At 36.0% G+C, this 27,609-nt stretch overlaps 1 protein-coding gene across 2 annotated transcripts in view; it reads right to left on the bottom strand.

Moving 5' to 3' along the window:
• Positions 1 to 27,609, bottom strand: part of STT3B (STT3 oligosaccharyltransferase complex catalytic subunit B) — a 98,785-nt gene that overhangs the window by 63,049 nt on the left and 8,127 nt on the right. Inside the window, exon 2 of one of the 2 annotated variants that reach the window (XM_024743453.1) lies at positions 21,353 to 21,364. The exons of the other annotated variant lie outside the window; for it this stretch is intronic. Coding sequence (XP_024599221.1) covers positions 21,353 to 21,364 — 12 coding nt within the window. The remainder of the gene's footprint in view (positions 1 to 21,352; positions 21,365 to 27,609) is intronic. 2 annotated transcript variants of the gene reach the window in all.

Here is a 27,609-nt window from a genome sequence, read left to right as displayed (position 1 = left end):
GACATTTAACTGAAATACTTAATTAAGATATATAATATGAAATTCCAAAATGAAATAAGCTACTGCATTTCAAACTTTAAAGGCTTGGAACCTTTATTCAAATAAAATCTTCATAAAAAAATAAAGGAAAAATAAAAGTATTTTTTTAAATAGAAATTTAAGCCCAAATTTATAACATTTATTAATAAATCAATCAGTAAGAAGAACAATTAGGTTCTTTCAGTAAACACAGAGTCTTAAACTCGAGGTTATATTTCATAGTTGCAAAGATGCTAAACATCATCTAATTTATTTTGGTATTTTGTTTTGGTTCACAAAATTGTAAAATATTTGACTCAGAAGTAACCGCCAAACAGTCATCAGTTTTTAAAAAGTTTTTCTTGCTGTTAAAGATATTGCTCAATTAAATGATGCAGAAGTTTGTTTAGAGCCTAATAGAAAATTTTAGTAATGCTTGTATTTCTCATTGTTTGTATATAAACACACATATATAAATTAAACCAGAAGCACCCAAATCTAAATTTGTAACACTGTGTTGCAGATTCAGTTGTTACTACAAGTATACTATAAGTATAGTCTGGTTATTTACTTTTATGTGAATTCCCATGAAACCTCAGTTGAAATATTAAACACCCAATCCAAACTGATTCAGACATTTTCCCAAAGGAAACCAAATACCAACAGGTACATGAAAAGGTGCTCAACATCCTAATCACCAAGGAAATGCATAGAGGTTATCACCTCACACCTGTCAGAAAGGCTATTACCAAAAAGACAAATATTGGCAAGGACGTAGAAAAAAGGGAACCCTTGCACACTGTTTCTGGGAATGTAAATTTATGCAGCCACTATGGAAAACAACATGGAGGTTCCTCAAAAAAATTAAAAACAGTACAACCATATGACCCAGCAATTTTACTTCCAGGCGTTAATCCAAAGGCATTAATCCAAATCACTATCCTGAATAGGCATCTGTACTTCCATGTTTGTTGCAGCATAGCCAAGACATGGAAACAAACTAAGTGTCCATTGACAAATGAATAGATAAAAGAAAATGTGGGGTGTACACACACACACACACTCTCTCTCACTCTCTCTCAGGAATATTATTCAGCCATAAAAAAGAAGGAATTCTGCCATTTGTAACCACAAGCATGGACCTTAAGGGCATTATGCTACGTGAAATAAGTCAGAGAGAAAGACAAATACTAGACGATCTCATTTATGTGGAGTCTAAAAAAACCCCCCAAAACCAAAACAAACCAAAAAACCTAAACAACTCAGATACAGAGAACAGACTGCTGGTTGTCAGAGGTGGGGTTGCAGGGGTGGGGGAAATGGGTGAAGGTGGTCAAAGGGTTCAAACTTCCAGTTATAAGATAACTAAGTTGTAGGGATGCAATATACAACATGGTGACTACAGTTAACGATACTGTATTATATATTTGAAAGTTGTTTAGATCTTAAAAGTTCTTATCACAAAGGAAAAAAAAGGTGTGGTAATAAATGTTAATTAATTAAACTTATTGTGGTAATCATTTCACAATATATACATATATGAAATCATTATGTTTTACACCTAAAATTAATACACTGGTATATGGTAATGATTTCTCAACTGAAAAAAACAAAAGAACCCGGGGCAGGGGGGTAAGTTAATAACCAGGGGAAACAAAAAAAACCAATCCAAAACAAATATAAAAAGCATTTAGATTAATCATACAACTACTCTTTTCCATTACAGTAAATAACCAAAAAAAGAATTGTATCTATTAATCTTTTGTCTCACCTTCTTATTGAGCAATTTTAGCATGGTCTTTCCTAGCTCTTTGTTCCATCTACATAGAAACACACCACAGCCATGCATTTTATTCTCCTTTCTTCCTGCGATCCCCTCAAACCTGAAATTCATTCTTGAAGAAGCCTTCTCTAATACTCCATCCTCCCCTCCCCAGTCCACTTGAATTTGTGCTTTGAAAACATCACGTTGGAACCTCTATTCTAATTTACCTGACAGTGGAATATTTTTCTTAGTGACTTTTGGATCCTTGAAGGTATCGTATAGTTCTTGGCACTTCACTTATGAGGGTCAATTAATGCTTTCTGGCATACTAGTAATGAGTAGTAACACTGACTTAAATTTTGGCTTCTATTTTCTTCTTCATTAAATGCAAGCAATTGTGTGCACAAAAGCAGTCTTCAATTTTAGCATGTCCAATATACATATTAAAAAAATTTAAATAGCTGGGGAGGGTGTTATAGATGAAACAAGATGGACCATAAATTGAAAACTGTTGAAGCTGGGTGATGTATACACATTCGGAGGTTCATTACAGTATTAACTCTACTTTTGCTTAGGTTAGAAATTTTCTACGATACTGCACGTGTGCATGTGTATGTATACAGAGTTTACATATACATGCACACATATCTATATATGCAATTATAATACTTACATATACATAGATGATCTACATAATTATATATATGAGTAATACATGTTGTTAAAAATTAATAAACTTCAATTAAATAGAGTTGGGAGACCAGAAAGGGGAGCTCTCATGCCCTGCAAGGACAGCAGAGCCCAACAGGAGGAAGAAAGGTTCCTCTCTTCTTCCCTGGCAAGGACTCAGCAGCCAATGAAAAGCCATAGACTCTGTTTAGCCCCTCCAACTTCCTTTTCCTCTCTATAAAATGGCATGCTGGGACTGGCACATGGCCTGCTTTGGTTGCAGATCCCGAATTGCAATTCTCTGCTGATCCCGAATAAACCCATTTTTGCTGAAGAAATATCTGACAGTCTATTTGTTTCAAGTTAATTATATGTAAACTTTATTATGGAAAATTTCACACACACACACACACACACACACACACTCATACATACAATTTACAGTTTTCGTCAAGTAAAACTAGGTGAATTGACTGAGAAAAGATGTATTAAAGGTTAGGAGACACCAAAATAAAACTGAAATAAAAGAGAAAACACAAGTGGTAAAATAATATCTAACTCAGTCTGAGAAAACTACCAGATTTTACATATACTTTTATTAATATTGTCAGAACAACTTTTGGTATTTTAAATTCAATAAAATGATTTGTTTTGAAATAAGTGTGAAAAAAAGATGCTAATTATTGAATACTCTGTATAGTAGATACATGTGATTCATTGTGGTCTTCTCTACTTTTGGTTTATTTATTTTTCATAAAAGTTTTCTAAAAAATAAATGAACGCCTTCCCCCAAATTCTCTCAACCCAATCTCTAGAGCCAACCTGAAATTCCAATGTGGGAGAATGACTTATTAAGACAGACAAAATAATTCTCACATGAACTTTTTCATTCTAAAAGGGGCATATAAATAATTTTACTGCTTTCCAGTAACAAGCAAACTGCTTCAAGATGTAAGGAGAAACGGGATCACAGGAAAATGTGAGTTTTAAATCTGATAAAGAGAAACAGCCATATTACAAATTAAAAGAGGTCTTAGAGACCCACCTTTACAAAGAAGCTAAGATACATAAATTTAGTTTTCTTCTGCAATGTATATTCCTAAGACCTCCGTGTCCTTTGGCTATTCAAAGACACCGCATTTTATAATGGCCCTTCCCGATATCTATAAGAGACAAATGAAAAGTAACAAGATAGGAATAAAACACTTGCTTCTGAAAGCCACACAGTTGTTTTTAATCCTTATAAATTCTGTAGTATTAATTCTTCTTCATCCCAAGAAACCCTTCGAAAGCTAAGAAAAGTCTATGTGCTTGAAACAACCTCTTAAAGCAGCAAGATGAGATTAAATTATGGAAGCCCATTTACGGAAAAATGGTTATACCTCTTGGGTTCTAATAGAGATTAGCACAATACTTGAATTCAGAACATTACAGCTTAAACAGAACTTTATAAATTGGTTTACGTCTTATTCAACATATACCATATTGTTTCCTTAGGAAAACAAACACTCAGTACCAACCCATTTGTAAACTAGGCCTGCCCTTCTGAACAAGGAGGGAAAGCGCTACCTCTGCATTTTCCTTCTACTGATCTTGTTGGAGACCTAACCACTTCATACATTTCGTTTTAGGTTTGTTATTTCACCTTATGTTATACTGAAACACTTAATGTACACTCAAAAACAATAACGAAATCTCACGATTATGTACTGAAGCAAAATACAATATACCCTTAATCTTAAAGGTTAAAAAAAATTCATACCTCAGCTCTAAAGTTAATGAAAGGCTTTTCTATCTTCAAGAGGAAATTTTTGAGGTGGGAAAGCGTTTTGTATGTTTAATTAACATTTCCAGTTCTCTATAAAAATACGGCACTGTATCATAAAAAATATTAATTGGAAGATGTCTAGGAATAAGTAGAACAGTATATTCTTAGCCTTAAAGCTATGACCAACCTGAAGTCATCTAAGACCCCTGTGACTAGCTTTCGTAACAGAATATATGGTATGTGTAGAATACGAGCTAGAAAGGCTGAGAAATAAAGGTCTCAATTTATAGCTAAGAAGTAAAGATAGAGAAAGTTCCAGCCTAAAGAAATGGGCTAAGGCAGTGCTAAAAGTAAAACACAAGCAAGTCTCCCAAGGGCCAGTTCCGTCCTCCTTTTCCCTAAACCATTACTTCTCTAAAACTATCTACCAAACGCATATAACTATAATTAAACCTTTAACTGAAGTTTGCTAATTGACATTTTCCAGGGCCTATGTCACTGCTTTTTTGTAAGACTGGCATCAAAATGACTGTCTCAAAATAAGCGCTTGCTGTAATAACCCCTATTCTTTACACTTCTATATTAAATTCTTATACAGATTCAAGATTAACACACTTTTAGATGAACACAGTTGAAACCTCAGAAATTTAGAAACCAGGCTTTACATAAATAGATTCAAATTAGGAAGTAACCGAGAAACAATAGAAAAAGACTGCTTTTGGCAATTAAAGAGCAAGATAAACACAGAGGGGATGGGAGACAAACATGTCCCACACCCCACAAATGTTCAGTGCACCAATCTAATTTCCATAAGACAACACAAGTCTAGTTTAGCTTAGCCTTTGCAAATAAAATCTAAAAAGCAGAATAAATCAGAAACAATGGAGGAAACAAACAAAGGAAAGGCAAGTGGCTTTGCTCCATGATGGTGATAAAGAACAGCAAATATAAGTAGCAAAGAAGGGAAGGAGAGGAAAGAGATAGGGCAAAAGGGAAGAGAGGAAGTGGAGCTCTGTATCAAGTACTACCACATCTCAACATTCCCCTTAAAGTCAAAGCCTTGAATCATTCCACTATTTTATTTTATTTTATTATTATTATTATTTTTTGCGGTGCGCGGGCCTCTCACTGTTGTGGCCTCTCCCGTTGCGGAGCACAGGCTCCGGACGCGCAGGATCAGCGGCCATGGCTCACGGGCCCAGCCGCTCCACAGCATGTGGGATCTTCCCGGACTGGGGCACGAACCCGTGTCCCCTGCATCGGCAGGCGGACTCCCAACCACTGCGCCACCAGTGAAGCCCCATCCCACTATTTTAATTTGCTTTGTGGTGAAATACCAGATTAACTGAAGTTTCTATCAAAAATAAGGATATGTGAGGGCTCATAGTTGTCTCCTATGAATAGAGAACCTATGTCAATTTGACAGCACATCTTTCAAAGCTTCCCCAAAATTCATGTCTGTCAAGACAATTATAATATGTGCCTCTAAGGATAGCTATTCTACATTGAACATTAGTATGGTTTTCATTTTTAAAAGGTAATAATCATTTACCATTTTTTAAAAAAAAATTCTAAGCAACTAATGTGTCCCAGGTTTCCATTCAGCACTAGAAAGAGAGCAGTGAAAAAGATAGGCAAAGTCTCTCTCCTGGAGCTTAAGTGCAATAAACACAAACCAGATAATTATAAGTTGAAGCAACAGCTTTGGAAGACACTAAAGGGATGAGATAAAAGAGTGAAATAGGAAGAAGGGGAGGAAGGGGTAAAGATGGCTTTAAGCAAGGTATAAATGAAGTCTTCTAACATTTGTGAGACCTTAAGGATGGGAGCAGCCAACCATTCCAAGAGGTGGGGAGAGCTGTCCCTAGGTAAAAAAACTAGCAGTGCAAAGACCTTGAGATTGGAGAGGTTAGCGTGTTTAAGGAGACAAAGGGGTCCAAGAGGGGTAGTAGTAAAGAGACGCATTTTTAGCACTATTTATTTAAATAAATTATTCTTTTTTAAAATTTTTTATTTATTTTCGGCTGCGTTGGGTCTTCGTTGCTGCATGCAGGCTTTCTCTAGTTGCAGCGAGCAGGCTTCTCACTGCAGTGGCTTCCCTTGTTGTGGAGCACGGGCTCTAGGCGTGTGGGCTTCAGTAGTTGTGGCACGTGGGCTCACAGTAGTAGTGGCGCATGGGCTTAGCTGCTCTGCAGCATACGGGATCTTCCCAGACCAGGGCTCGAATCCGTGTCCCCTGCAATGGCAGGCGGATTCTTAACCACTGTGCCACCAGGGAAGCCCATAAGTACAATTATTCTTTTAAAAAATTGTTAACAGTTGTCAGGTACTGTTATTTAATCATCACAAAAAAAAGAAACCTTTGAGGTAGGATACTACGCCCAATCTATCAGACTAAAGCACAGAGATGTTAAATACTTATCCAAAGTCATACAGCCATTAAGTAGTCAAGATGGGATTTGAACCAAGTAGCTCTAACTCCAGTGCCTACATTCTTGAGCATGATCACAAGATGATTCCAAACAGCAAGAGAGTAATAAATGCCAGTAATAATTTGCATCACCTTCCGGGCACTGTGAACCTTATAAGTGGATCTTAAATCATTCCCTGTACCTCAGATTCCAAAGAACTCCTCTCATACTACCTTTTCTGACAGGAGAGGGGTATACATTTTCAAGCGAGTAGAATATACACTTTTGAAGGGAAGAGGGTACCATCCCATTTAATCCACACTTATCTGTATATTAGGCTCTTGTGTAAACTCTCATTTGAAGAAAGGGTTCAAGAGCTAAAACAAGTGTTTAAAAAACACTGGCGTATGTTTAAAATTATATAAGCAAGACCATTAGCATAGTTCTCTTAAGATGTTTTAAGATGCAGCTTTGAACTTTGAAGCTTTTGCTCTTTCTTAAAGTTACTTTGGAAACAAAAGGACAGAGAAGTCCAATATACCTCTGACTATATCATTTCAGATTTCAACTCTGTGGTACAGATATTACCTTTTAAACAACTATGGCCCGAATAGTCACTACCTTGAATGTTGCAATCATTCTGCCAGAGAAAAGAATTTTGGAGGTTTAAGCACAACAAATTTTCAGGTGGAAAGAAATACACATCATTTACACTCTTGATTCACTGGCTAGTACTAGTCACATGGCCCCATCCATGTACTGAGAAAAGAGGGAAACCAGATACTGGTGAATAGCACTATCAGCTACCATATACGTCATGCTATTTTGTAGATGAAGCAAAATTCATTAGTCTGTATAGTATGATCGTATTTATGCCAAAAACCTAAAGGTTATGCGTGCGTGTACACTTACATAAATTTCAAAAACTGTGTATCCTTTGAAGAAATCCTAGCAGAATATATAACAAGCGGTTAATAGATTATGCCTCATTCTTTGATTTTTTTTTAAACAATGAGCAATTTTTAACAAAAAAAGAAGAAAAAAAAGCAAAACCAAAAAGGCTAGGCAAAGAAAAAAGAATCATAGCCAGAAAACTTCATTAAGTACTGCATGACCAAAAATAACAACCATCACTACTACCTACAAGCTTCACACATAATCTATAAAATGCTTTTATACCAAATCCTCCAACAACTATTAACTATTACTCTCACAAAGGAGATACAAAGCAAGTGGTCCCCATCTCTACCTCATATTTCTCCCCTTCTTGGCACCTTTCTCATATTTAATATATTAACCAATTCAACCACCACTGTCAAGCTCCAGATAACCACTCTTACCAGTAAGCTATACTTTCTAATCTTTACTCCCTCAAAGTTTATTTCTCATCTTATAAAGGTATGTGTAAACCTGGGTAAACTTCCTTTTCAAAAAGACTTGAAATCCCTCCTTCCACTTCTACCCAGTACAGGTTTGCTTTACCCAAACCAGTCTTCCCATCATAGACAAGCTTGCCACATAAATGTTAAAGAACTATTTTGGGATAATGTCTCAATGATAACATGACATTGATGTCTGTTATCATTTGCATATTCAATGTCTCAGAAGGGAGAAAGGATGAGAAAAAAGGTTTTCTCATGCAGAAATTTTCCTTCATGCTTTTAAAACTCTGTTTACAAAGTATAAAGAGGGAACTAGGAATTTCTATTTGATCTTAAAAAGCCAGTTCACTTTTACAATATACCTGTTATACATGGATCAAAAATATATCTGATAGAAAACAAAGTCTCAGTTCTCATGAAAAGAATGCAAGACAGACTTGTTAATAGGCTGCATCTATTGTCCATTATTGCAGCATCTTTCAAGAGATGTATACAACTTTCAGTATTATCACCACAATCATCTATCAGCATTTTGATTCGAACAAATTACTTATGACACTTAAAGTTTAACAATTTATTTTGAATCTCTTCCTCTTTCTCCTGTTATCAAGTATTTTCTAATTCCACAGGACTTTCAAATATAGTTGTTTCTCTTCCTTTAATGAAAATCACATTTTACTCTTTATCCCATTTTTTCCTTAAATCTTTAAATAGTCTGGTTACTGACAAGTGAGAAAATTATTCATATACCCATTTCAGAAATGAAGTCTATGAGACTTATTCAGTCTGTCTTAAGAAGTCATTCTCCCTCTCTTCCTGAGGAAAAAATATCCAAAATGTGTAGGGGTGGGTAATTTTAGCTCCTTGTGACTTTAACTCTTAGATTATTCAAGTAATATATTACACTACCGAAAAGTAGAGTCTCTACCTTAAATGAAACAAGGGAAGCTCACCTTCTCCATTACATACTTCTAATACTTTACTTCAATTAGTCTCCTTTCTCTCTTGCGTAAGTCTAGGTCTTCTATAAGAGAAAAAGACTTTTCCTGTTTCCTCAAATATAGAAGTAAAAACTGTAATATGAAAACATAAGAAGAAAAAGCACTGTCTTCTAAAAAAGATATTGGCTTTATGGAAAAGATCTATTTTTCTAATTTCAGAGTTCCACATTGCTTCCTAAAGAACCCTGCTCAACCACCATCAGCTTTATTAGAGTAAGAAAATCTATGCTAAGCTATATAGAAGCTTCATCTGTCCTAAGGGAGACCATCTGTACACCAAAATTCCAAATGAGACACCCCTCACCAAAGGCAAGCATCTCAAGGTTTATACTGTAATTTCTGTCCCTAGAACTGACCTCTGTCCACTTTTTTCCCCTTCTCATTAATACTGACTTTTCTGCTCTGTTTCATGCTTTAGAATTAGTAGGATAGTGTTAATAAAAATTTTTAGACTTACCCTCACAAATATCTCAGGATATATATTAGTTCTTTCAAGATAAATTTGCTACATTCTATCTGTTTAGATTATGATCCAACAAATAAATTCCTGAAAACTCAAATTCTCAGAAAGAATCATGGAGCTTCCTCTGTGACATCTCCATGACAGATACCTGATTTGCTCTCTTTGGGAGAAAGGTCAGTATCTCCACATGAACATTGTGAACTGTTCTGTGCCTTCATTTGGAAACCTAGAGATTTTTATACCTCAGGGCAACATATAGGGACAGGTGAGTGGTATGCTTTCCTTTTGTAAAATGGGAGATGCATGACTGTGCAATTAGAGATAGGGAAAGTGAATCAGTATGATGCCTGGACCTCAGTTGTAAGAAAAAGTACATGAAGAAGCTAAGAACGTGAAAACTTATTCTCTTCCAAGGGCCCATTCCCCTAAGTCCCTTAGATGAAAAAAAATTTTTGTGTACCATATACATTGATTTTCTTGGTCACTATGCTCCAAAGATTGATGTCAAGAGTCTGACTGATGCCAGACTCTTTTCACTGCTACCTCTCCTCTTTCCCTCATCCATTCCCTGAACTTTGACTACCATGGATTATTCCTAAGTACGCAATTCCTTTTTCTAAATTCTAAATCCTCATATTGAACAGCCCATCAGAATAGCTGCTGAGATGTCTTCATGGGCACATCATACCTAAAACTGAACTCATTTTTACTCTGCTCTCCACTAGTAAAGTTGCTTGCTATCTTAGTTAAAAACTTTACCATTATCACAGAGAATCATCTTAGACTACTCACTCCCTAAACCCAGCTCCTAAAATGTCCCAATAAGAAGTCCTCTTCATATTCTACCTAGACTATTTCACTTGTCTCTACTGACTCCTCACCACCTCCCAATCCATCCTCCATACAATTCTCTCTTAAATGAACTATTAACCATACTAATCCTTCACTGTCTCCCAAAATCTATAGGACAAAGTCCTGATGTTTTTGAGACTCCCTTCCCTATCCCCACCCTGAAATGTCTCCTCCCTACTTCTTTCTCACCTCATATATTCCAAACATTTTTTCCCTAAATATATACTATTAATGCTTTTTCATACTTCTATACCTTTGCACAAGCTGTTTTTGTTTCCTGAAGAGCAAACCTTCTTCCATATCCTCTAACACTTGCCCTTCAGGACCTAACTCAAGAGATACCTCCTCCTAAGCCTTAACTATCCTTTTCAGCTAAGGGCTGGCACTCCCTCCGTTATGCCTCTACTGGATCTTGCACTTTGCATTTTATCTCTCTCCAACCAACATACTAAATAGCATAAATTTACCTATTAGGCTCCATCGTAAGTGAATAGTAACAAAATTAACAAACAGTGAACATTTAATAAGTGCTTATTATGAATTATATACTGTTCTAAGTACTTTTATTTGTATTAGTTCATTTAATCTTTATGGTAACTTACTGAGATGGGCACTATTGTCATCCCCAATTTACAGACGAGAAATCAAATGCAAAGAGGTTAACTTTGCTCAAAGCCACTCAACTAATGAATAGCAAAGCCAGGCGTCACACAATTTGGTCTCTAGGCAAAGATGAATGAATAGATCTTCCTACCCCTACCACCAAGCACCCAGCATATAGCAAGTTCAATAAATGTTAAAACACCTCTGAACATTTTATATATGATCCAATTTTAAAACATTTTCCCACGAATGTCACCTGGGTAAGGTGATTTAATGCTAGTGTGAAGTTATGAGTTGTGTAAAATGTTTTAACTCCCACTCCAAGGTAAACTATTCTTTCTATAGAAATATACCATTCAGGTAGAAGGAAATAAAAATAGTGTAACTGGGTTAATCAAATTTTCATTGTCTGAACACTCCATAGTCAATGCTATTTCGGTCCCTCTTCATGTTCTGGCCTCTAAAGTCTTTCATCCATCCTTTGTATCACCCACAAAACCATTCAGTATTATATACAGAAATGAAAAACATCTGCTACAGCCAAATTAACTTCTGCTCCACTTATTTTTTAAATTCATCTGAATAAGGGTTTAACTCCCACAATTACCAATCTCCGTACTTGATCTGGCCTTATCCTATCCCTATCTACATTATATCCTTTCTCATTATATCCTGGCCATAGGGGCCTTATTTTCCTTCAGCCAAACTTGTTCTTGCTTGGAGAGATGGTCTTAATTCAGATCTTCACAGGGCTAGCTAACTCCTTGTCATCCTGGTCTTAGCTCAAATATCACCTCAAAAGGGCCTCATTCACTTCCCTCTCTGAAGTGGCAGGCCCACAGCCACATCCTGGACACTAGCTAGCATGTTACTTTATTTTTTCTTTTTATTTGCTTACATTTTGCTTGCCAGAAAATATGCTCCATTACAACAGAGACCCCTGTACACGTGGTACAGTGCCTGGCACATATTCAATAGTTATCACACAGTAAATATTTGTTAGGTAATTTGAACATTGAAGGTACCATTTAGTACTAAAAGCACTTGCTCTACTATAATTCAGATATGCAATCAAAGCCTATGGGGGGACGGGGAGAAAGCTCAAGTTCTAAGATCTGTAAGACGCCTTAACTTATCACCTTTTTGTTCCACAAAAATACATAATAAACTAAAAGTAACATAGAAAGATAAACGACATGAGAAATATAGATTAAAAAATTCAAGACTAGGTAAAAACATACCAAAATATAAGTCATAAGGGCCTACAAGTTCAACTTTAAATCTGACTTCATTTCCCAGCAGTCAAAGCCAAATAGGAGAGGCATGAGTAACATAACTCAACAGAAAGGATAAAAAAGGTCATTTCCTCAATCAAATTAAATTTTGATCGAACGTATATCAATATGACAATGTTTTTGAACTAAGATAGAATACAGATATCAAAATGCAGTAACTCTAACATGAAATTTTCTTAAAATATGAAACTTATCCTAATTAAGTTTTTGCAAGAATCATGCTATTTTATAGGTTATTATAGCTAGGTACCACCTCAAGGATAAGAGTAACAAGATTAGAAATAGGAGAGTCAGGACAGAATAAATTAACAAGTGACAGAACATGCATGTAGCCACAGATTTAGATTTTGACATTCCTGAACATCTTGCCAAGAAGTATATATTTTCCCGCAAAAAACTGTTGTTATAATTAAGAACAAGCATTTCTGACCAGAGATTCCCTAACAAAAATCAGGTTTACTAATGGAAGTATTTCTTTTTCATCATTCTTACACCTATATCTGGGATGGTTTGGAATGCAGAAGCGAAGAGGACAGTCTGTGGAACCCAGTAATTATGATTTAGTTGTGCAACCAAAAAGGTAAGAAAAACAGTAAAAACAATGAAGAAATGAAGGGAACCACCAGACACATAAAATACTACACTTTCACAGTGTTCAGTACAGGTGAACACTCAATACAGAGTAATTTCTTGCCAACTTAGAGCTGGTTATGTTTCTGAAACGTTGGCAAAACCACCAGCTGGCAATGAAAAAAAACCTCATAAAAAAAGGAGGGAAAGGCAGGGTTTTTAATCCTTCTGGATGAGAGCCTCTGAGAATCTGATGAAAATATGGATTCTCTCACCAGAAGAATGTGCATAAAAATTTTGCAGAATTCTGAATTTATTTTTAGAAGACCCCCAACATATAAGTCACAATAGAAAGTCATTTCTTTCCAGCACTGAAAAACCTACTCTGAGTTATCTTCTTCAAGAGTTCAGAAAAACTACACCTGTGATCTACCAGTTTTGGGAAATCGAGAGTACACTTATTTTTCAAGTTTCTGACTCAGCCATTAAATCGTTTTAAATTTACTGTTATTTTCATCAGGGAAAAAAATAACACCATGACCACAAGGGATAGCACCAGTTAGGCAAAGTGCTATGTAACCACCTGGTTCTTTTTCAAATTACTGTGGTGCTTAAGGGCTTTTTGTATCAAAACAGTAAAATAGTGTCTCCATTCTTTGCTCCATCTCAAAAAATTAAAGAGAGGTGGCAGAAAGAGGAGAAAAAAGAATATTTAGTTTTCATTTAAGAGGAATATAATAAACTTCACATTCACAAAAAAGATCTGATTTTTAAATTTTGGTATATAAATAAAGCACCGTGCTATCTCAAACTGTGGTTGGCAAAGATGTAGTTGGAGCGAGATTACTCTACCAACACTTAAAACAGATGTCTTTTGTGCATCCTAGAAAAGAAAAAACTAGAAGCTACATAAAGAAAAAACACTGAATACAAGATTTTGAAATAATACAAATATTTTTCTTGAAAAAATGTAACCATGAAATATGGATACCAACGTATGAATAAACTATAGTTCAGAAATAACTTTTCACTCAGAGCCAATAAGCCTGGGCATTATGCATACAAGTACACAATTCTAACTAAGAACCAGAGGCAAACTTGGTCCCTGACCTCAGGAAGCTGACAATCTTTGACAATCTTACAGGAGGGATAGTCAACAAGCAAATACAATCAGAGAAAAGAACACATAGGATACTAAAGAACATCTGACATTTTTTTCATTTTTAAAATCTGAAGTATAATTTAATGCATTAAAATACACTTATGTTATGTTTGATTCAATGAGTTCTGACAATTTTATAATCTCATCAACCATAACTATCACCCAAAACCATCACTGCAGAAAGTTCCCACATCACCTTTAAAGTCATTTCCCCCTCCCACTTTCTGAGTTCTTTCATCATAGATTAATTTTGTTTGTTCTCAGATTTCATATAAATGGATATTTTATTCTCTATAGGTGTCTGGCTTCTTTGACTCAACATAATGTTTCTGATATTTATTCTTGTAGCAGCAGTTTGTTCCTTTTTTCTTGCTGAGTAGTATTCCATTTTATGAATACTACAACTCATTCTCCTATTGAAGAACATATGGGTTGTTTCCATTTGAGGCAATTAATAAGGCTATAACATAGTTTTCATAATGCTAATAGAAAATAAAGCTAGATCAAATTTTGTGATGGCAAGAATATACTAAAAAGAGAGAGAGAAAAGCAACCTAGGAAGAATATTTTAAAAAGTTGAGTAAGTCCTAAAGAGATACTTGGTGTTTCATTAAGTCTGTTAGATGCTCTTGTGGTATGCATCTTCACAGCATTTGCCATTCTAAACTGTTTCAAATCTGTCTCCCCCACTAGACTAGAATCATGTCTATCTGGGTTCACACCATTGTATCCACAGCACCTGGCAAATAGGTAACATTCAGAGATGGGAAAGGTTTTTTTAAGGGTATTTGTATTCGTTTTCTATGGCTGTGTAACAAATTACAACAAACTCGATGGCTTAAAACAACATATATCATTATCTCATGGTTTCAGGGGTCAAGAGTCCAGGCACAGCTTAACTGGATCCCCTGCTTAGTGTCTCACAAGGCTGCAATCAAGGGGTTACCAGGGTTGGACTCTCATTTGGACTCAATTAGGGAAATAATTCACTTCCAAGCTCACTTAGATTGCTGGCAGAATTCATTTCCTTGAGGACCCTGGTTTCTTGCTGGCAGTTCTCTGGAGCCTCATAAGGGTCTGTCTGCAGTTCCTTGCCACATGGACTTCTCCAACATGGCTGCTTAGTACTTCATAATGCCAACAAGGAGAGTCTCTGGTGTGAGTCCAGTAGTAAGACAAAAATCTTATATAACGTTAACATAATCATGGAAGCTACATCCGAACCGCCCAAACTCTGTCCACCACTCTATTCTTCAAAGACTATCAATAGATAAGCTTTTTCAAAAATAAGTCATTCTGTGAAAAGATTCACAGTCAATTATAATTCTAAGAGGTTTTTTTTGCAAAGTGTAGCATAAGATTTTACAAAATTGGCTGGGTTAACACGTATTCACCTCGTAAATGAGAAGGCAACCAGTGCCACCAACAGAAATGATCAATTATGGATGCCAACTGTAAGCATAAGAGAATCGAGAAATAAAGGAAAGGAACAGAATTTCACAGAGATAATAAAAGTGAAAACCAAAGTGTTAGAACACCAATGATTACATCCAGGATTAAAGGTTTTCTGTTCCTTCTCTTTACCTTGTCTAAGAACTTTCAGGCTACACAAGGTACCAGATCTACATAAATCCCACTAGTTAGGAGACTACATATATACCCAAAATTCACACTTAAGGGAATAGAAAACAACCAAGGCAAGGGAAGAATACAAAGCATCAGCTCAAGCTGGCATTTCAATCTACCTTTTATTATTCCTGCCATCTAGTGGCAGGATCAAAAACAAAAGCATGCCACAATGACATGCTAATAAATAAGTACATGAGAGGGAAAAAACCCCAATTTACTAACACTATTAAAATGAACAATCTAAATCCAATCCTACCATGTGATACATATAAACACTGTTTATATAATCATATGAAACACACAGCCAATTTTATAACTATGGAAACTCATATGTGAGGATATATTCAAGCCTAATACGATTATAGAGGTTCATACCAATATTTAAGTAACAACAGCAAAACAATAAAATTTCAAAGGATTACTAATGATATAGAATTAAAAAGTCATTGTTTTTTTTCTTTTTTTTTCTTTTTTTTTTTTTGCAGTACGTGGGCCTCTCACTGTTGTGGCCTCTCCCGTTGTGGAGCACAGGCTCCGGATGCGCAGGCTCAGCGGCCATGGCTCATGGGCCCAGCCGCTCCGTGGCATGTGGGATCTTCCCGGACCGGGGCACGAACCCGTGTCCCCTGCATCGGCAGGCGGACTCTCAACCACTGTGCCACCAGGGAAGCCCCAAAGAAGTCATTTTTTACTATTTTATTATTACTAGGTCAATTCTGAAGTTTGAAAAGACCCACAAATGCAGACTGACCACTACCACACCATCAAATCATGACTCATTTATGTAAAAGCAGTTGCTACTGGGTCATAAGAGAACTCTCACTAACCTCCCTGGCTCTTACAGCTGATGGGTGGGTCATTTTGACTCGAGGTCTTCCATAAGCAGAGAGCATGCTGTATGTATCAGATGGACAAACTACCTGTTTCTCTACTCCTGAGCAACACATGGAAAAAAAACAAGGGTTGTTCAAAAGCTGGAAATGTCCTGCAGAACTCCTCTGTACCATCCCACTTAAGGTGAAATGCATTACAAATGAAAAAGATATCAGCTCTCACAAGAACACACAGAGCAAAACTACTTTCAAACATATATCCATATTTTAGTTCTCTCTCAACTTCTGCCTTAACTGGCAATGAGAGCTATCGGTTTTCTTAAGTATCCATGTGAAACAGGAGTATGTTGTGCTTTATAAAGGACACTTAATAAACTGAAAAAAAGGAAACAATGATGAGAAGCTGGCACAAAAAAATTATATCAAAATAAGTATCTTAATGCCGTTTAAAAAATCTAAAAAAAATTTCTAGGATCACATATAAAAGAGTGTATTTGATAAATTAAAATTATCCAATGATACCTTTTGCTCAGTTAAATGCAATACAGACTGAAATCTAAAAAACCTACACGAAAGGCAGATGCACACGCCTTCATGTATTCTTTCTCCCTACGTGTATGTGTAATACACATTTTAGTCAGGCACACATTCATATATAATTGCAACAAGATCTCCAACAAATGTTATATACATAAACATGTTGATTTACATTTATTTATTGTTATTAGATATTATCTAACATTGCCATTATATAATCATTATGTAATATACTATATAAATAAGATTTCCAGCTAATAAGCATTTGATATATAAATATGTATTATAATACATATATTTAAGTCAAGACACATATTCATATACTATAGAAATAAGATTTCCAACTAACAAGCACTATTTATAGTAGTAATATCCCATGACCCACAATTTGCTGTGATTAAAGAACCAAAGTGGTTTTGGTCAACTAATAAATTCAAAAGCTAAGCAAACATTCAGGGAGAAAGCAATACCAAGAGATAAACTAAAATAAAACGGCCACTCAAAATAAGCAATGTCTACAGGCCTTCTCTGGACATCTTAATTTTTAAGACCTAAGGGAAGGCGTATTCATAAGCTATATTGCAATGTTAAAATCTGACAAATTTCCAAGTACTGAAGAGCTGGGTGTCAAAATACTCAACTTAGTCACCAAGACAAATCGGGGTGATGGTATAAATGAGCAGATACTTGTTTACTTATGAAAAAATATATACGCTCCCATTATAATGTGGATATACTCGATGTTCACAATACAGTAATTCTTTCAAACCTGCAAGCCTGTCAGTCCTAGTTGTAGCTCTGTGACTTTGAGAAAGTCACTTAGTATCATTAGGCCTCAGGTTCCTCATCTATCAAATAAAGCAACTAGATCAGTCTTTCCCAAACTGCATTGCACTGAACACTAATTAAAAAGCTACAGTGATTCCTAAATTAAACATGTAAACACTGTATTAAATAAAACCAATACTGTGTTCAAGACTTCTCAGATTTTAACATGCATTGTTAAATAAGTGTATGGGGTATTCAGTTTTTTCCAAATTTAAATTATCATAGGTTATTTAGTTTTGAACTACAATTCCTGGGACATGTGTTCTGCAGAATACACTTTGGGTAAGTACTCTACCAATTTCTGTGTTCTCTTCTAGGTATGAAGTTCATTCTACATTCCAGAGGGGGGAAAAAGTGATCCAGTTTACCTAGTTTTAGTCACCCCATTTTCAAACAAAGTGTCAGCAAACATACTCAAGCAGTTATGAAAGAATAAAAGGAGAGTGATTCAATTTTCTCCTCCCTTTTGACCCACATTTCAGGCTTGAGGAAGAGGTGCTAGGAAATAGTGGACTATAAGTAAGTTTTAGTATCCTTCACATATCAAAGGTAATTTTATTAATTTCTATAAACTAATAACATGTATTGAACTCCTCAGAGAACAGAATGTTTCTGGTATACTCTTATTTTTTAAATGTGTTTATTCTGAGAATTACAAATGTTACAAATGCACTTATTGAATTTTAAATGAACTTAATTTTTTCCCTCTTTTCTACAAATGGTGTTGTACTATACTCAACCTGGTGGAATCTAGCTTTACACTTTTTGCCAAATTACCTGACACCTACACTTTATCATGGGAACATTATAGCAAATGTTATATGTCAGTTTACTTCTTGAGGAAGGGTAACTAATTCTCATGCAGGACACCGGAATTGGAAGAATATGGGGCTGGGAAAAATAAAAATGAATGAGAGGCTCAGCCTTGTGATGCTGGTATCACTGGTGGAAAAAAACACTTTTGCCTCAAAGTCCAAAGATGCTCTGAATTCCACTATATGTCAAAAATCCCTCCAGTTACGTACAACTACTATTATCACTTTCATTTCCGCCTTTGAATCTTGGACCCAAGAAACTTGAAGTGACATGAAAGTAAGTCATGCTGCCTGAAGCATTGCTTTTACACTGGAGAGCTGTACTGAGGTGTCTGTCTTCAACATATAGAACTGTAATGATCAGAAACTGTACTTGTACAAAGAACAATTTCCCTAAATTTGAGGGTTGGGAGGAAGTGTCTACAAGTTTATTTCTGTATACTGTGCATTTGCTCAGGCATGAGAGAAACTTGCCTCATTTTATTCAAAGTCTTACATTGTAGAATTCAGAATTGCTCTGTGGCATTTTCAGTTTTAAAGCAACTCAGCTGCGCTTGATGCGTGCCTACAGTGTTCTTTTTAAAGTACATATGGCAAATATTTGAATATTGTGAATAGCTTTATTAGAATTATTATTAAACATTCTTACCACAACACTTATGAATCTTAATTTTCATGATAAACTTTTTAAGTAGGGTTAGTCAAGGAAATCTCCAATATCAGCCAATTCCTTTCCACTGTGTTCTGAGAACTCCAGCAAACCCTTAAAGTGAGAGACTGAGTGCAGAACTAGTTTGGCTATCAACACAAGTGTTTGAAATGTACTGGCAGATCGTGAATGAATGATCCAACTGAATAATTCAGAGGAAGAAAAGTGAGGACTGGGGAAGGCAGCAAGACTAGAGAACTTGGACCTGAATGTACTGGTTCCAGCTCCGTCACTCTGGCATCACCAGGCCTGTTTCCTAACAAAAGCCAAACTTTATCTAAAACATTATAATTGACCATAAATGAATTTTTAAAACCTGTAAATTTTTCCAAGCGTCAATCTTTTTTTTTGGGGGGGGGGCGAGGTGTAACAAGCAGATTGATGTCATTTCATCATGCCATTTCATAATTGTACATGTTTGCATATGCTATTCTTTTCTTTTTTTTTTTTTTTTTTTTTTTTTTTTCCCGTGTCCCCTGCATCGGCAGGCGGACCCTCAACCACTGCACCACCAGGGAAGCCCGCATATGCTATTCTTTATACCAAAAATATCCCCTGAGTCTGGCTGACTTAAAGGCCTACTTTCTTAACATACTAAGCAGTACTGACTCTTCTCATCTGTAAAATGGGGGTAATAAAATATCTATCTCACAGGACTGCTTAAGGACCAATAAGCCACAAAATGCAGCAAGATTTGCAACTATTTTAACCTAGACTTAGTATCACCTCCCCCTCACACACCAAAATACGAAACAACCCAGTAAAAAAACTGACCAAAGACATAACAGATATTTTACAGAAGAGGAGATAAAAATGATAAATACACTGTGGTAGCCAGTGTCCTAAGATGGCCTGAAACAATTGTCCCTACTGGTATATGCATCTTCTCCCTTGACTCAGAGATTGGCCTGGCAACTTCCTCTCTCGGGCCACTCTTTCTTTGAACCCAGCCACCACGCTGTGAGGCAGTCCTAGCAGCCCCCCCACCCCAGGTATATACCCTAGCAAACATGTACACATATGCATCAGAATATATAGTTTTTAATGCTCACAGTAGCATTATTTATTCATAAAAGCAAAAAACAGGAAACCCAAATGTTAATCAACTAGAAAATGTAAAAATGCAAGTCAGAGAAGCTTATATGTAGGATACTATTTTTTAAAGCTCCAAACAAAGCAAAACTTAGGAATATACTGTCTAGAAATGCATACATGAACTGTTTTTCTTTTCCCCAAAGGAAATGTTAAATAGAACTCAGGATGATTGTTTCCTAGTGCTAAGAGGAAAACCAGGAGGATGGGCTAGAGAAGCAACATGAATAGATGTGAAATTGATAATGTTTTATTTCTATAGTTGGGTAAGGGTTTCACAGGTGTTTATCATTATGTCCATAATTACATATATGGGTATATATTGATACATTCTTTTATATGCAAGTTGCATTCTCAATATAGTTTGATTTACAAAAATTTTATTTATAATATTGTGGCCAATTCATATCGCACAATTATGACATCCAAAACTTATTACACACTTTTTAAAAGTCTAAATGATTATTTCAGAAGGAAAATCTTTTTTTGTTGTTTTTTTAAATTGTTTATATCAGATACTTTATTTAAATGCAGTAAATTATTTTAACAACCAAAATAAAGTATCTTAGGAGAAAAGATCTCCCTTTCTAATGAAGTGACTGACTCATTTTTAACAACCTTCATAAAATATCCTTATATTTAAAAAGATTTTAGTTGCGCCTCAAGTCATTTTTCTACTTTGAACAAATGACTGGGCTTTACACAGTTTTTTTTTTTTAATTAATTAATTTTTGGCTGCGTTGGGTCTTTGTTGCTGAGCGCGGGCTTTCTCTAGTTGCTGTGAGTGGGGGCAACTCTTCGTTGTGGTGCACAGGCTTCTCATTGAAGTGGCTTCTCTTGTAGCGGAGCATGGCCTCTAGGCACACAGGCTTCACTAGTTGTGGTGCGTGGGCTCAGTAGTTGTGGCACATGGGCTTAGTTGCTCCACAGCACATGGGATCTTCCCGGACCAGGGATCAAACCTGTGTCCCCTGCACTGGCAGGCAGATTCTTAACCACTGTGCCACCAGGGAAGTCCTTTTACAGTTTTAAGATTACAGTTCATCTGCTGTTCATTGTTTCATTATCCTGTTCTTTCAAGTGTCAGAAAGCTGCTTAGCATATTAAAACAAAAGTCTTCTTTAGCTAACTAGAATAAAAATATTAAGATTGAAATTAAACTTCCATGAAGCAAGTTTATTAAATTTAACATATTCAATAGTTTAATTGTCAATTTACTCAACAAACCCTACTCACTATAACAGATTTTTTTTAAAGGCACACTAATGGATGAAGGCTAAAAAAAAAACATTTTTAAGCAAAAACATCTTGTGAGATCATTACAGCACACCAGGTTTAGGACTCACAGGAATGCTGCTATTATTACATGGAATAATAGTATAATTAAAGAGCTGATTAGTCATTTTGTTAGAGCTCAATCCATAGTAAAAGAAGATAAATATATATCTTGGTTTACTTAACTCTTAAGATCTACAATATTCAATGATCCTCCCAATGACTAGACATAGACAAAACTATTTCCACTGCAGACACTTTAATGGAGACAAGCAACTTATTTCATCCCTAGTGGGTATTTTTATTTAGTATCCTTTAACCTTTTATGGTAAAGTTTAAATGAGATCAGAGCTGGGATGGCTTCCTAAAATGTTGCTTAATTTCCATATAAATTACCTATTATCATAAAGTTAAGAGCCAAGAAACTAAATGGATCATTAATCTAATCCCACCCAAACTCATCATTTGTATGATTTAGTATATTCTAACTAGTGCCTGTGTATACAATGATCATTTCTATTCTTCCACATCAAGATATTATTTCTCATGTTCAAACAAAACGCCAGCTTGTGAATTTTACTTCGGTTGCTGATATATTTTTCCATTTATCATCTCAAAAGTTAACAACACTGGAACTTTTACCATTCATATGGTTATTGGATATTAACTTGTCTGTCTTTTCTTATTCAATGTTCCTTAACTAGTGAGTTAAAACTTGTGACAGAGCTTTTACTCAAGAGTTGTTTGTATTTGGAAGAAATACTTCTGTAACTAAAATCTCCCTCCCTTAAAGTTCTTCCTAAGGTATCCATCTATCCAACTAACAATCTCTCAATTGCCGATGGCAATCACTGATGCTCACATAAACTACTTCTATAAGCATTATCACCTCCTTTCTTCAACTCTTTCCTTCTTAAGATTAAAATGACACTTTTATTGAGAGCAAGATTTTGATGTTCACTATAAGAGGTTCACCATAGCAATTCTAGTGTGTGTGTAGGGGCTGGGGGTGGGTGGTGTTTTTCAACACCGCCAAGCAATTCTCTGACACCATCTGCATGTTCTACAATTCAACTGACACTATCTACCTGGAGAGAGCATCAGATCCCACAGGTTAAGGGCTCAGTCCTGCAAGACTGTGCACCCCATCAACTTCAGATGCCAATCAGAAGTCCACGTTGTCACCTGTGCTTCTAACCAACTGGCTACAGATGGGAGGTCCAAGAACCCCTTGGGTTGGATTAATATACTAGCTCACAAAATTCAAAGAAATATTTTGTTAAGTAGATCACCGGTTTATTATAAAAGGGTATCAGGAACAGCCAGATGGAAGACATGGTATGTGGGAAGGGGTGCGGAGCTTCCATGCCCTCTCCGAACCCACCACTCTCTCTCAATCTCCACATGTTCACCAACCTAGAAGCTCTCCAAACTCTGATCCTTTTGGTTTTTATGGAGACTCCATTACATAGTCATGATTGATTAAATTATTAGCCACTGGTGATTCCAGTGATTAAATCACCTCCAGCTCCTCTCCTCTCCCCAGAGGTCAGGGGGTGGGACTGAAATCTCCAACCCTCTAATAACTGGGGTTGGCTCCACTGGCAACCATCTCCCATCCTTAGGTGACCCAGGGGCTTTCCAAAAGTCACTCATTAACATAACAAAAGACACATTTAAAGCTCTCAACATTTAGGAAACTCCAAGGGGGATTTAGACCAAATATGTACTTCCTATTAAAAATCACAACATCCCAACTACACATATGATTTTCCCAACAGCACAGTCAAGTCCAAGGTTTATCAAGGTATTACACAATAAGCACTTCCTGTACTATTACTATCATCACCAAAACATAAAATGTGGTTATCATTAAGGATAAAGGATCCATGTTAATATAAATTGGACACTCACTAAGTTCCCAATATAATGTAGTTATTCTGGGAAGAAAATTTTCTTGAGGATCTTCCGTTTGTCTTTCTATAGTAACAGTAACAATAAACTGTTGTTATTATTTTTCATTAGAGGGGGAAATGAGCACCATATCACCACAACAGTATCTTGCCAATTTAGGCAAAGAACGCCAATTTAGGCAAAGAACGAATAATAACTTAGTCTCCTTGAGTGTTTTTACCTTACACGTGTTAGAATCTTCTTCAAAATGGCTCTGGCCTATTTAGTTAAATGAACAGTCATAAAATTTAACTGAAGTAAGTCTACTTTATACTGGGATTAATAAAACTTGTACCTATACCTCACGTAAAGCAGATAAGCTATACTGGATTGTTATTTCTGAAAGAAGTATGCTGGGCATGTTTCCTAATAGTTAATACATTTCAGAAAAATATCCCTACTTCCCTGAAGAAGTCACACAAGAGTAATACTAGGGGTGTTAAAATAGCTTAAATCATTAAGTTGGACCATTATCCAAACAGAGCCTAATTCAAAGTTTCTCTCTGGCATGTGGATTTGGGGGAGAAAGGGTAATAAGTATATCTTCCTTATGATACTTGATTTAAATTTTAAGTTTGAATTCTTTAGAAATATTGATGGACTACATTGGAAGTTTGAAGAAAGACAGTCCTAGATTTAAATTCTTCTTCAACTAATAATGAACCAACCATACAGTCTTTTATTTGTTCACAAACGAAATCAACGGTTATCCATTCAAGTAGCATGGGTTCCATAGTAATGCACAGCAGAAAAACACCAACCAATTTGATCAAAATCATTCTGACCAATAGATAGAAATGCATTAGAAGTATTCATGTTTATTTCACTTAAGAACTGCTTTCTAATTAAAAGCTCATAAGCTGGAATCACGTTTCCAATAGTATCTTTAAATCACGTGCTAATATATAATGACGAATTCTCATATCCTAATAGATTCTAAGTTCCTACCTAAAGATCAATGACCTTTTACCATTCTTTGAATACAACTTTTTATCCCCTCAAGACAGTTTCTGAAAGGATCCTACTACTATCATACCTCTCCTATTCTTCCTGAAGACTAAGACAACTACTAAATCAATAGAGATAAAGATATTGAGACAGGCTGGGACCTGGGACCCTTTACTGCAGTGCTTGCACCTGGACAAACATCTCCTGGAGCAACAGAATACAAAGAAACTGTAAAGGACTAAAAATAACGTGTGCATACTCAGTTGGGGCCAATTATGAACAACATGATACAAAACAGCCAAAACCCACTGCCCTTTCTGAGGTGCCAGGACCAAAATCAGGTACTGCGAATGATCCCTGCACACAGCATCACCAAAGGGGTAGGAAGACCCCCTAAGCCACCCCTCTGGCCCGACCCCAATCAACCCTACCGTCACCCCTAAGGGACCAGCTCGGGGAGCAAGGAGGAGCAAGCTCCCGCTCAGGGAGCAAGCAAGGGATCCCGTTACTTATTTTTGCTCCTTCCTGCTGCAGCACAAGTCCCAGTAAAGTCTTGCCTGAATTCCTCATCTGGGTCTGGCCTTGAACCCATATCTACTGATTAAAGAGGCCTCGTATCAATTTCTACTGATTGAAGAACCCAGGTCGGTAACAATATGGGAAAAGAACAGAAGTGGTGGCCAAGGAAGATTGGAAGAAAGCAACAGGAAAAACAACATTCAGAGAAACGAAAGCTATTCAAGAGCCCATGATATCAACACAAACAAAATCACACACAACCCAGGGTCAACAATCCTCTACAAAAATACCAATACATTAAACAGTCCAGTCTTAGGGTTTTCCTAAATTCCTATAGTTCAGATCCCCTTTCAATATTCTCTTTCCTTCTTTCTTTCAAGAATTAACTACAGCAACTCTTTTCCTTACATAAATTTTAATATATATTCTTTAAAACGAACAACAATTGGTAAAAGCTACAGTTTAAAATCCAGTAATTTTGCATTTATGATTACTTGATTATCATTTGGCTCTTGAAAGTGATGTCTCCTCCCCCCAACAACCCTCTTCTTTGCAGTCTGTGTCTGTTGAAAGATTACATCTCTCTGGCCAGTTAGTACCTTTAAAAAACTTGTCAAGATTATCTAGAGACAAGGTTGATTAGAGCTCAGTGTTCAACCACGAGGCAATCTTTTTATCTCAAGTGAAGACAAGGATGCCTTCTCTTTCTAACAGATACTTCCTTCCTGCTGCAAAAGAGCAGGCAACCTCCTCAGTGAGTGAGAAGCCTGGTTAATGAAATTATTGCTAAACCTTATTATCCACATACACTCAACAACCCTTGATCAGTGAAGATGAATCTTAAAAACAATGATGAGCAAAATAGCAAGACACAAAAGCCACAAGTGCGTTTTTCTAAAGTTTTTAAATAGGCAAAACTAAATTATATTACTTAGGAATGCACTCAGAATTATACCACCTAGGGGAAAAAGCAAGAATGTAATTATTGTAAAGTGTGTGGCGTGGAAGGGGATGGATTGAGAAAGCACACACCAAGAATTCTGAGGTCATGGCAATTTTCTTGATTACGTGAGTGATGGTCACATGGATCTTTATTTTATAATTACACTGTATATTAGGTTTAAATACTTTTCAGAATATGTTATATTTCACCATAAGTGAAAAAAATTTTTAAAGGCTGAAACTGAACATCTTCTCACTAATATAAAGCCTCTGTAGAATACATTTCTTTTCTCATTTATGTAAATATTTAAGACATTTTCAAAGAATAACTCAAAAACTACAAGAGTGCTACCTTCCAATAACTCTGTACTCCATTATTTTTCCTGTGGATTACACAAGTAAGATCGTATAATTTAGTTTAACAATAGAAACTTCTTAAATAGGGTGTATTTTTCTTTACAGGAGTTACTGGTGTTATAAGAATAAGAATGAACTGCTAAGAGAGTAGATCTAAAAAGTTCTCATCACAAGAAAAAAAAATTAGGGGTAACTATGTTAAGGTGATAGATGTTAACTAGACTTACCCCGGTGATCATTTCAAAATGTATACAAATATTAAGTCATTATGTTGTATATCTGAAACTAATGTTATATGTCGACTCTACCTCAATAAAAAAAAAAAAGCATTATGGTCACAAGTGAGTTTCCAGGCATGATTCTTTTCACCAACTCCACTCATCTGGCCAGCAACAAACAATAATTTCAGCTGCGCATATACTGGCACTTTAGAAATTAATTATGAATTAATATATTTTAATTTTTTAAATAGCATAGAAAACAGTATGTGCTGTAGTATTATCTATCCATCTATCTATAGAAAGAGAGAGAAGTCCAATAATTTAAGTTTAAAAACCAAATTCACTTGAAGTCATTTGCAGGTTGGAGAGTTTGCTAGATAACATTAAAGAACAGAACACCCATAGTATGAAGAAAAATCTTTACCTGAGAATAGCTAATAAACCTTTAAGGCATGAAAAAGATATTAAAAGGAAACGCCAAAAGAAACATTACCAACTTGGTTATCAGCAAATCGCTAATACTTTACTAAGAGAAACAAAATTTCTTTATGTTTTTATGCATTAATATTTCCCTTGGGATAAGAATGAAGAAAAAATTAAGAATGAAGGAAAAAAAAGTCAAAAAATAAAAGTTTGAAAAGTTAAACTGTGGAAACTATTAAGTTATGGAAATTACAGATAACTGATGCAGTTTTTAAAATCACTAGTTCTAAAGAATCCCAACTTCACACAAAAGCTGTTTCCAAGACTAAACTTGAATTGCCAGCATCTCCCACACTGTCAATTTAAAGTGAACGGTAGGGGGCTTCCCTGGTGGCGCAGTGGTTGAGAGTCCGCCTGCCGATGCAGGGGACACGGGTTCGTGCCCCGGTCCGGGAAGATCCCACATGCCACGGAGCGGCTGGGCCCGTGAGCCATGGCCGCTGAGCCTACGCGTCCGGAGCCTGTGCTCTGCAACGGGAGAGGCCACAACAGTGAGAGGCCCGCGTACC

This window comes from Neophocaena asiaeorientalis, unplaced genomic scaffold (genome assembly GCF_003031525.2).
Source record: "Neophocaena asiaeorientalis asiaeorientalis breed wild unplaced genomic scaffold, Neophocaena_asiaeorientalis_V1.1 scaffold332, whole genome shotgun sequence".
Classification (NCBI taxonomy): Eukaryota; Metazoa; Chordata; class Mammalia; order Artiodactyla; family Phocoenidae; genus Neophocaena; species Neophocaena asiaeorientalis.
The sequence above is the reverse complement of the archived record's forward strand: the minus strand, read 5'-3'. Positions and strand labels throughout refer to the sequence as shown.